At 38.7% G+C, this 12,435-nt stretch overlaps 1 protein-coding gene across 4 annotated transcripts in view; it reads left to right on the top strand.

The window, feature by feature from the left end:
• The window catches only part of LPAR1 (lysophosphatidic acid receptor 1), a 123,279-nt gene that overhangs the window by 73,055 nt on the left and 37,789 nt on the right, over positions 1–12,435 (top strand). For all 4 annotated transcript variants that reach the window (XM_006906095.2, XM_015599503.2, XM_015599514.2 and 1 more), the window contains one exon: positions 2,022–2,769. In XM_006906095.2, the coding sequence (XP_006906157.1) occupies positions 2,022–2,769 (748 nt within the window). The remainder of the gene's footprint in view (positions 1–2,021; positions 2,770–12,435) is intronic.

Here is a 12,435-nt window from a genome sequence, read left to right as displayed (position 1 = left end):
CAAATTTCGATAGGGATGTTACATCATATATTGTTTATGTACTGTGTAACTGGTCTTAAAACCAGAAAAAAATTGAATTCTAAAGGACGTCTGACCTCAAAGCCTTCAAGAAGATAATGTGTTCCTGTGTTAGCAATAAAGATGTGAAAATGATAAACTATGGAATCTAAGCGGGATAAGGAAAAGGGAAGACAGAGAGGGCAATCCATTGGGAAAAATAGGATGCTTAAGGAAATAGAGGACTTCAAAGAACTGATGTATTGGGGATCAAATGAGAAATTTGGAAAAATGGAAATTGTGCTATTTAGAAGGTATAAATTATTTCCAAAGGGAGACGGTTCTGAGTGGTTACAGAGTCCAGGGTGTGACCATGGAAGTGGCTAGCTGTGTCTCAATGAAATAGAAAGTCATCAGAGAGGAGGTCAAGAAACTGAAAGGCAAGAAAATTAGATGAATTACCCAGAGCAGTGGCAAGATTTGGGGTGGAATGGAACACTGCAAGCCAGAATCGCAGCTCTCAAATGAATGCGGTTCTGTGGGAAGTACATAAGCTACCAGCAGGTAAGGCAAGGGCTTCACTCCTCCCTTGGACGATGATCACTTTAAGAAACAGACAACAGACAGCATCGTAAGTGTAATGATAGAAGCATAATCTAAAAGCTAGAATGTCTAAATGAGGAAAGAGACTCTAGATGTCTGGACCACTAAAAGACTAACCATTTAATAAGCATTTCACACTGTTTTGGGACTTTCAGTGTTTAGTAAACATTTATGCACAACTTGTAGCTATTCAGCAGAATATTTGGTCAAAAATAGTAGTTAACTAGGCTATACACCTGAAATTAATATAATAGTAGAATGTTAACTGTAATTGAAAAATAAAAAAATAATTTAAAAAATAGCGGCTAAAACTCACATTTGCTAAATAATTAAAACACAGTGCAAGATAAAAAGAAAAAGGTAGGATGTGAGTTGTCTTCAAGAAATTTTTTTGTAATTCTAGAAGTCGCAAACAAACTTAAGCCTTCAGGAAAGTGATTTATTCTGTTCGATGTGTAATTTTCCAGTTTCTCTGTGTTACTTTTATTTTCTAATTTTGTCTTCATAGTTTAATGACTACCTGTATTATTCTGTTGTAAACTTCCTCAATCCTTTTGGGATTCAAGTGAAGTATAAATAATTAATAAGCAAATATATTCTAGTTGAAAAATAAGAAAACATAATATTTATCACTTTACATTTTAAAAGATATACTTTAAGTATACTTTGCTTTTTGTAGAGCAGTGTCAAAGTGTCAACCCCTCTTTGGAGATTACATTAGGTAATATATTTCTTAAGTCCCCCAAAAAGAAAAAAAAGTTCTCAAATGTCGTAGATCGGTTGACGAATGCTATTCTGGGGATAGGAGTTGTGGGGATAGACAGGGCTGACCACAGGAATGTAGAGCGGTGAATGCTGGCTTTGGGCAAAGACGCTGTGATGCATAGTGACTTCTTTGAAATGTTGGGACTGATGGTCCTTGTGGGGACTTGCATTAAAAATGTCTGTCACAGATCAAACATTCTATGTGAGAACAGAAATGCAGAATAATAGGGCAATAATACCCTATCTATAAACCAGCTATGTTTACAGAGCCCCTAAATAACAGGTCAAAGTAGATTTCACTATGGTAAATATTCCAATTGCAATGCTCTGCAGAATTCTCATCCGTCTCATGTATTTTAAGCAAGATTTCTGGGCCATGTGGCTTTTCTAGTAGACTTCAATGATGTGCAACCACCAAGCACAGACCTTGTCATTTATTTAACTCCAACTGTCTTTAATCTTGAGGACAGTAATACAGTGAGAAACCTTGGGGTTTCAATATAATCATAGAACATTATGCAGGATCACAGTTTCAAATTCTTTGCCTTTTTCTTTCTTGCCACATTTACCATGAAGTCTTATGTTATCTATACGTCTTAAATTTGGATCTGTGGTTTCTTTTTTTTTTTTTTTTCATCTTTCTTCCTTTCTCTTAGTTCACAGCCATGAATGAACCACAGTGCTTCTACAACGAGTCCATCGCCTTCTTTTATAACCGGAGTGGAAAGTATCTTGCGACAGAATGGAACACAGTCAGCAAACTGGTGATGGGACTTGGAATCACCGTCTGCATCTTCATCATGTTGGCCAACCTACTGGTCATGGTGGCAATCTACGTCAACCGCCGCTTCCATTTTCCTATTTATTACTTAATGGCTAATCTGGCTGCTGCAGACTTCTTTGCCGGGTTGGCCTACTTCTACCTAATGTTCAACACAGGACCTAATACTCGGAGACTGACTGTCAGCACGTGGCTCCTTCGTCAGGGCCTCATAGACACCAGCCTGACGGCATCTGTGGCGAATTTACTGGCTATTGCAATTGAGAGGCACATTACGGTTTTCCGCATGCAGCTCCACACACGGATGAGCAACCGGAGGGTGGTGGTGGTGATCGTGGTCATCTGGACTATGGCCATTGTTATGGGTGCTATCCCCAGTGTGGGCTGGAATTGCATCTGTGATATTGAAAATTGTTCCAACATGGCACCCCTCTACAGTGTCTCTTACTTAGTCTTCTGGGCCATTTTCAACTTGGTGACCTTTGTCGTCATGGTGGTTCTCTATGCTCACATTTTTGGCTATGTTCGCCAGAGGACTATGAGAATGTCTCGGCATAGTTCTGGACCCCGGCGGAATCGTGATACCATGATGAGTCTTCTGAAGACTGTGGTCATTGTGCTTGGTAAGTTTTTTCTTGACTGTAAATTTATAGATTCTCAATGTCTTAATATAAACTGCATTAGTTTATGAGTGCGTTAAACAACAATATGAATATTCACCAGGTATATATGCAGGAATTATAAGGGGATGAGATACTTTATATCAAATCCCTATGGCAAGGTCAGCAGACAAGTCTTTCTACAATTACAGAGCCGGGAAATACATGTCTCAGTGGTTTGGTATACATGGTGATGTGAAAGATGTCATTGATAGTTTGGCTATTGAATATTGAAAATTCCAGAGTTTGACAGGTTTTTTTACACCCGATTGTGGAACTTTTGCCTTCTGGTCTCTTTATTACAGATTTTCAGATAGTGTTTTTATATGTAGTTATTTTTATGAGTCTCTTTCTAATTAAGTTATCTTTCACATTGTGATTGTTACTACATACATGTAGGTAAGTATATCAAGGATTTGCATGGATTTACTGTACAAAAGGGATTCGAGTTAATGGCATTCTATGACAGTCATCTTTATGAAAATTTATGTTTTTTTCCATTCATTTTCTGTTTGCAGCAATAGAAGTTATTCGTATTTTAAGGTGAAGAGCAAGATTTTATTCTTTTATGTATACTTAAATAATTTTTGCCTTTAAATCACTATCTTGGATGAAAAATTTGTGATAATGATCAAGATGAACATATTTATTTTTTTTATTTATGTAAAAATAAATGTACCCACGAAAAGGTCACACACGGAACATTTCTTTTGGAGCTCAGAGTGCCTCTTCTAAAAGTTCACCCAGTGAGAATTTGTTTAGATAATTACCCGCATTGAATTACATTTTCTCCATAGACTATATTCAAGATAATATTTTTATTTAAAATATTTCAAATCTTTTTAAAAATCTGTCAGCATTCCAGTTTTCCCCATGGAAATTCAGTGGAAAGTTCCTCTAATGCTCTTTGCTCCAATTTGTAAAGTAATGTTGAATGAATGTAACCTGGGATTGTGTAGCTCTCCTGAAACTCTGGGAGTTACATTAATTTAGTCACTGGAAAGAGAGAAAGACATAATTATCACTAAATCAGCATTCCAGTTGAGGTAGTGGTCCCATCTATTTCGATTAGAACAAATATGTCATGGAGATCGTATATAGGTATCCTGATTTGTGACCTGTAAAGATGAGGGTGAGACCTTGGAGTTGCCGACACAACTAAAGCCCTGCCTGACACCAACTGACACACTTAGATAACGTTCCCGCTGGGGGCCTCGTCCCCTCCGATGTGAGATTATTCTGTTCTAGCCAATGAAGCTTAATGGTACACAAGTGGTTTCTCTATGTGTTTAATTATCAACAAAGACCTTGGGGTACCTGTGCTACAAGCTCATGTTTTCCACGCTGTGAATGAAACACGTCTCAGTTTCCCATGGATGCTACTTTTGTATGCAGTTAAACAACATAATGTATTTCGCTTCTGTATTGACTCAAATATTTGTTTCTTTACTGATGATCTGAACCTTGGTTGAAACTTTCCATATGGAGACCCTTTTTCTATTATACCTCAAGTGCCGCTTATAGTCCATAGACGACCAGCAGAAAGTGACTACCGAACTTGGAGTATGAACTTGCCAAGTTCTCGTTTTAATTTTGACTTTTTTATAATGCCTAACATATGTTGGTGTGCAGTATGCGTATTGACTCATGTAAAATTAACTTTTGGGCCTCATCGGGTTGCTTTGTAGGTTAAATTAGAATTATTTTGAGGGTTTATGGGGCAACAGTTTCAGTGGATAGCTGCCCTAAATGCCCCTTCTACCTCAGCATACCCACTCAAATCTGAAAATAACAGAAATAATGTTGCTCTCTGAGGTTTAAACTAGTAGACTCTACAAAGATTGACTATAGGTAACAGGTAACCTCTGGAATAAATAGCATTATTTCTATAGGTGTGTGATGGAAGAAGTTTAAAACATGGAAAACTGCTGTCAGGATGATAAGTGAAGAAATTTGGTGAGGCAAGATATGTATGTGATTGTGACATAGGAAGGAGAAATTAAATAAATGCACCGCAGCATTTTTGAAAAAAGCAACAAGAATGGGAGAGTGGGTGAGGTGAGGGGTGGGGGGTGGGTGGTTAGAAGGCTTAGAGTAGGGAATTCACAGTCCTAAACAGATGCTTATCATGACGATGCCTAATACCATTCATACATTGCACTCTGTTGCTTGAATTCTGCGTAACCTTGATTGCATGGAAGAGATGGGTTGGTTTTGTAGGAACAAGAATTCTAGTCTACTTGAAGCTCTTCTCATTGTAAATTAGTTTATAGACAATTGGGTTTTTTTTGTTGTTGTTGTTTTATTTTTGACACGTTTGGTTTTTCATATTTGTCTTCTTTGCCACATTATCAGCTTTGTGACGACAGGCAGGGATTGTAATGACGTGTTGTCTCATTTTTTCTACATTACCTTCCAATTAAAATACAACAGCTTGGAAAGTGACTGATCACATGGATGCTCGATAAATAATATGTTTATCTTTCAGTTAACACTGTAGAGAAAACCTTCAGTTTCCATTTCACCACATCAAAACGACCTCATGATCAAAAAAAGGATTTGTTGGTCAACAAGTCAAATTCCTAGGAGTCAACATAAAATAAAGGTGCCTTTGAGATTTATGATGGCAATACCAGTAGTAGTTTTTAGGTACAAGATTGTGTATAAGCTGCTTTTGAGTGAGTACTGGATCTTAATATTTTTATTTGTCAAACACTTATGTACCATTAATTGTTTGCTCAGTACTATTATTCTATGTTAGGAATTAGTATTTGTAAATAGCAACCCTATGGAGTATAGGTGCCATTATCTATTTGCTATCCTCCTCTTCTAGAGGTGAACACCAAGGTACAGAGAGGTTAGGTACTTGTACAGAGTCACACAGCTAGTTAAGTACAGGAGCTGGAGTTCATTCAGGCACTCTGGTTCCAGAGCCCATGTGATTTTCACTGCCATGCTATTCTGTCCGCCCATAATAATAAAAAAAAATCATCAGCATATGTTGTGTTTTGTTTAAACTGTGCTCTGCTATTAAATTGAAACGTCCTTACCCATTTGTTTCTGTTGATAACTACCTAGCTGCCTGTGCTTTGTTTCCTGCCTAGAAGAGAGCTTTAAAGGAGCATTCCTCTTCTTTTGTTTCGAATGATGACTCTCTTGACTCTCATTTCATCAGCCTTCTTCACTGTTTGCTGTTGGAGCGCCAGTAACTGACTGCTTCTGATTGAGTGAGGGAGTGTTTGCTTCCAGGTATAGTTAACTTGTGGTTTTATTGTCTCAGCATGAAGTCATGTAGTCCTTCCCCAAACTTGAATTCTTCCTACTTGACTTTTTCCAAGAATTCCTTTTGAGTCTTATTTTACAGTGGAATCAAAGTGACAGTCAAGACTTTCTTCCTTATTTGACCACAGTCTGTCTTTGAGTTGTAAGTCCTTGCCTTTCCTGTTCTATTCCTTGTGATGACACTTCTGTTGGGGATAATTTGGAAAAAGAAAAACCAGGATGTGGAAAGAGGAAATAATGGTTACGGGGTTATGGTAAGGAGGTTTTGCATCTGAGCCCTGGGATAGAGAGAGTGACAGAAAACAATATAAATCAAGGTGGGGCTTTTCCTTTTGGGGAAGAGAAATATTCTTTTTCTTGTTTGATCTGTTCTGGCTGGAAATGACCACCACTGAAGCTAAATGATCCCTTTTTACCTATGTTCTCTGTGCCAGGGTTAATACTTGGTACTACTTTCCATGTACTATTTATAACTTTACACCAAGGAAAGTTCTATTTCCCCTATTTTACATGGAAGGAACTGAGTTAAGATAGGGTTAGTAACTTGTCCAAGGTCACTTCTGGAAGCAGCAGGTCTGGAATTCAGCTGCAGGATTGTTGTAGACCATGACCTTCCATCATAGGACACTGACGAGGCATACCATACAAGAGACTGTTACTGGGGGGTGATAACAGTGATGGGGCCAGGTGGGTTTAAGTCCATTGTTTTCTTGTTCACTCTGATGAAGAATAATTTGGCCAGTATCGTGTTAGCAGATCTTTATGTACTTCTCTATTTAATTCATCAAACATGTTGTTGAGTACTAATCGTGGGCTGAGGGATAAAAAGATGCGTAAGGTAAACTCCATTCTTTACAGAGCTTATAGTGTAGTAGAGGAGACTAAGGCCTGCAAAAACAGTCGGGTCCAGGCGCTAATAGAGGCATGGGCTGAGTGGAAGGAAAGGAGGACCTCCCAGGGGAGGCAGTATTGAACTAAATCTTGGTGAATGTGGAGGTGCTTGCCAACCTGTCGGATGGTGGTGTGGCGAAGCTAAGAAATAGCAGGAGCAGTGGTCCTCCCCTTTGAGGAACTGAAAATAGTCGAGTGTGATTAGCAGATAGTGGGGCATTCACACTGGAGAGGTCAAACCCTTTATAACATACCAAGGAGTTTGGGCTTCTGCCTTTAGGTGATCAAAGATGCTGAAGGATTCTCTAAGGTAAAGAACACCAATTCCTTATAGGGATGACCATATGGTTTATCATCCAAACTGAGGCACTTTTGTTAGAGGAAATGGATACTGAGTGGTTGGGACATTGGGATAACAGGCGTAAACCAAGACTGGTCTGGTCAACCTCAGGATGTATGTCACCTTCCTCTAGGCTCTGCTTTCTGCTGGTTTGTTTATTAATATTCTTTCTACGTTTTCTTTTGGCTTTTTAAATGTAGAGCTCAACGAACATTGGACTTGTTCCACTGTGTAAAAATGGTAAAGAACTTTTTTCTTTTTCGAAGTGAGGATCGGTCCAGATTTAGAATTTTAGAGCTGCAAAGGAACTTAAAAATCACACCAACCAACTCACTTATCTTACAAATAAAGAGACTGAAGTTCTCAAGTTAATTTAGAAATTTAGGCCCAAACCAAGATCCAGGTTTGCTGACTTCCACTAAGGAGCTATTCTTACTGCCTGTGCTGTCACCTTGCTCAGTCCTAGCCACACTTCGTCCTTTTCTTCCTTGTGAACATAGACATGTGTTTATGCGGCTAGCCAGGATTAGGTGCAAACACTGGCTATAAAGGTACCTGGCACCCACAGACAGAGTGCCCTTGAATTTGGCCTCATTATAACCAACTGGTAATCTCTGTAATGAAGCTTTGACAGAAATAATCGGAAACTGAATTACTTGCACATTATCTAATTTTTTAAAAAAAAAAATTATTTAAATTAGTTTCAAGTATACAGTACATTGGTTAGACATCTATAATGTTCATAAAACGACCCTCTCCCAATTGCTCCCTCTCTCCCCTGGCCCTCCACTTAACCATTGTATTAATGCTATTAATTAATGCTATTGTATTAATTCTCTCTTTCATGCTCTCTGTGCCCAACTATCAGCTCCTAATTTGTACTTCTTTAATCCTTCACCCCATTCTCCCAGCCTTTCAACCCCCCTCCCCTCTGTCCATCACCAAATGCATATTATGTACTTTTTAAACAGTTTAGCATCCTGATAGCTTTCCTAATAACAGCATTATATTAGTTTGTTATTTATCTTGGGCTTTTTATTAAGTTTCTGTTTCACCCAGTGCGTGTATGTTTTCCCACTGATATTCATTGAGGCAAGATGGCTCTGGGATCTCCTCCTGACTCTGCCATGAACTGGGTGGTTCTGGGCAAGTTACTTTCTCTATACATTCATTTTTCTGTACCTTCATCTGTAAGATGAAGTTGGCCAATTCGATTTCCAAGATTAGAGTTCTGTTTATTTCTCTACATAAAATGATAAGGGCATAACCACAGTGGGTCAGCCATGTAGAGTTTTCTAGTGGAAAACATAAATGGAATTGGAATAAAACCAGGACTGTGAGTTTTCTCCACACCAGCTTCTTCAATAATTAGTGTTAGATGTACTATTCCCCATTAAAGGGAGTGACTCATATCTTTATAGAAAATAGTCTCAAAGAAATGATTTTATTATTATTATTATTATTATTTTGCTTTACTCTCCAGTAGAGAGTCATGTGACAGGAAGGGAAGGTTTCCCAGTTGGTCCTGTTGCTGGGGGAAAGAAATAGACACAAGAGCCTCTTATTCCCTGGCCACAGGTGACCAACAGCACATCCTGTTGCTCTGAAGAGGAACCAAAGCTCCCCCGAGTCTCCTCAGGTCCCCGTGGCACCTCACTGAAGGCCTCTTTGAGGAAGAACCCAAGAGAATATTCATGAGAGCCTTGATTGTTTGTCCAGCGCCAGCTTGCCACCCCGGGTGTGGTCAGGAGCGACATTCTGCAGAAGCCTTACAGTGTTCACCAGACCCCAAATCCTGGGCCCCGGTCAAGAGAGAAAACAAGTTTCAAATACTTTTGTTGTCCAACTCCATTCAAATATTTTTACTCAGAAGAAACTTTTAAATAGAAGCAAACAACAAAAATACCACATTAACCTAACAGAGTTCCTTTTGAGGTGAGGACAGAGCAACCAGACCATGAAGCTTTCTGATTTTAGGTCTGATTCAGACCTTATCTACCTGAGAGATTCTGGTCAGTTTCACAATAAACGTCGCACTGGTCAGTTTCACAATAAATGTTGCACAGTCATTTGTCATTATCATTAAAGGTCGTCAGAGCTGCAAAGTTCCCTTGAACGAATTGTGGTGACTAGTGGGAATGACTGTTGCTAAGGGCTCGAGAGCTTAGATTTAGAATAAAATAGGTCAGAGTTTAGAATTCAGATCCCAGCTCCTCACTTAACTAGTTTCATGACCACGAGTAAATGACAGCCTCTCCACTGAACCTCAGTTTCAGAATTGATAAAATAAGGACAGTAAGACCTTTCTCATTAAGTGATTGTGAGCATTAAATGAGCTGATTCCTGTAAGGCACACTTAGCACAGTATCTGGCTACTATAAAACACTAAATGGTAGCAAGTATTATCATGACTATTAGGTCTTGTCTGCATGAGCATTTTCTCCCCACTTTTTTCTTTCTCTTTCTGACACACCCACGCTTACCCACACACCAGCATGCATACGATAGTGAATTTGATGGTCGAGATGGTGCTTCATTTCTATGACATGGTATAGAAGTACTATTGTGTTTTAGCACCTATTGGCTCTAATACCAGGCTATAAATTTTATTCTGAGCGACCTTTGCTTTTCCAGAGATACATCTGTGCTGCAACATTGCTGGCATCTTATTCATTGAGTCTCACTCAGCCCTAGATATGGAAATTTCTATTAGCACCACAAGAAAAGACATTTTTAGCCTGGTAACTCTCTGAGGATAATTAAATGGTATTGACCATTAAAATGAATTTTGCAGTGCAACAGGACATTTTGTCAGCATCTATTAGAAAGAATCATCGGTTCCTTCAAATGCACTTGCAAGGCTTAGGGCACAGCTGGAAGCCCAGCTGTCATTTAGGGCGCCATTCTGTTTCCTTCTGATCCACAGTAAAGGACTGTGTCTGACATAAATGGAAGAAATGGCAAATGGATGGGGTCATGAGACCTTATTGCTGTTCTCTAGCTGGTCCCAGCTTTACAGTGTGACCACCTGTGGGTCCTTTATTTTGGGCCTCATCACTGTTCACCTAGGAGGAAAAGGATATTTAACTCCTTATCTCTTACTGCTACTTCACAGACTTCTTTGGAGTATCATTGTGGGCATGACGAGATGACAGGGCTTTATCTTACTTCCCATCACCTAGAACAGGGCTCTGCACTTAGCAAACTATGGATATTTTTTGAATGAATAAATAAAACATGCCTTTTATTCTGGGTGGAGTTTTACAGGTTCCCTAGTGACAATTGAAATATACCTGTGTAGCCTGAAATTTAATGTGGCTTACTAGCGACTGCCATTCAACAGAATTCTTGTTGTAAGGTAGTTATAAGGCGGTTCCACATCTTGCCTATCGAGGACTTTTTTGATGGGCAAGATGCGGAACTGCCTTACAGCTACCAGATTGAGCTTGTTAATATTAGTTTATTTTGTCAACAAACAGGTTTTGAAGGTCTCGTAGGCCCTCTGTTAAGGAGTAGGGGTGCAAAGATCAGTGAAAATAGGGATCTTGATCTGAAGGAGCTCTCATTTTAGTAGATCTTGATAGATAATTTGAATAAATGGGTACAACATAACATGGTGAATAAAACATGCAAGGTGCTATGGGAGAGCCGCCTTCGATTGGGCAGTGTCAGGAAAGACTGTATGATGAAGGTGATAGTGGAATTGCGTCTTAGATACGTAAAAGTTTGTCGTGTGAACCCAGGCAAAGAAATCATTTCTATTAGATACTCTTTGCACTATGAATTGAATTCAGTATTCAGTCACTTCCTTATATTGCAATTAACATGTCACTTAAATCCTCTTAGGCCTGTGAATCTCATGTAACTTGCTGGAGGTGGGAGGGAAGGCTGGCTTATAATATTTTCGCCGGCATTTTGCACTGGCGTAATATGTTCATTTTTTTTTTTTTTGAATCAACCCTAGTTAGCAGATTCACATCATCAAATTGGTTATAAAGTAAATAAGTTTGAATGGTTACTGACCTATAAGGAAAGTGATGAATTTCTACATGTGCAAATTAACATCTTGCGGAAAGTAAGAAGGGCTCTATATTGACATGCATTTCATTGAAATATCATTGCCAGGAAGCATTGACACACCTACGCTTACTATAAACACATAAACACATGTGAATCGCCAAATTTAGCAAATAAAAATAATTGCATGGGACATCCTTATACTAACAAAAGCATTCTTTTTTTTATCTGAAAATCAGATTTAACTGGGCTTTGTGTATTTTATTGCCAAATAAAACACACAGCATTGGAGGCAATTAAGCATTTTAAGTGACAATCAACCCTCTAGACATAGATTTTTTTTTTTGTCTTACAGTTCTATTTATTTAATATTTCTGATTTTTATTTTGAATTTTCTGGAAAGAAATAAAGGGGCATATCTGTTTTTACAGAATCTTATGTTTGTTTCTCAGGAATTATGTATGCTTATAAACAGATAATGTTTATGAGTTCAAAACTGAATTACCTCCTTTTACATATTCTTTGTCATGCTCTTTGAAAACATTTAATGCCATTTTTTTCTATGTAAACAAAGGATTTTTTTTCTTATGTTTCTCTGTGTGTGTGTGTGTGTGCACGCGTGCGTGTTTTTCCTTTAAGGTCTAAACTACAGTGTGTGCCTCTGAGAAGCTACTTTTTTTTTTTTGAGGTATTTTAGTGAAGATGATAGTGTCTAGACTGAGTGTGGTCATGGCTTTACTTAAACCCTGGCAGGTCTCCTCCGCCAATAGAGGAGTTATTATAATGATCCAAAGCAAATACGAAGTCCTAGCAGGGTGACACAGCAACAACAGGGTCTTTTTGAAGACGTGGGACATAATCTGGCATCAGGAGACTGGAAAGTCATGGCTTCCCTTATTTATCCTGCCCCAGCTGACTTTTGTTGACACAAAGAGCGCTGCATTTTAAGTAGGGTTTTCCATGAGTTCATTCTAAACAGGTACTTCTGCACTTCAGAGAGCTTCTCTTCATGTGGCAGGCATGAATTAGTTTGCTTGAGCTGTTTTTCTTTCTTTGGGGAGATAGAAGGTAGCCCTTAGGAGCCCAGCCTTACAGGACCT

Source organism: Pteropus alecto, unplaced genomic scaffold (assembly GCF_000325575.1).
Source record: "Pteropus alecto unplaced genomic scaffold, ASM32557v1 scaffold111, whole genome shotgun sequence".
Taxonomy (NCBI): Eukaryota; Metazoa; Chordata; class Mammalia; order Chiroptera; family Pteropodidae; genus Pteropus; species Pteropus alecto.
Note: the sequence above shows the minus strand (reverse complement) of the source record. Positions and strands in the feature narration are given on the sequence as shown.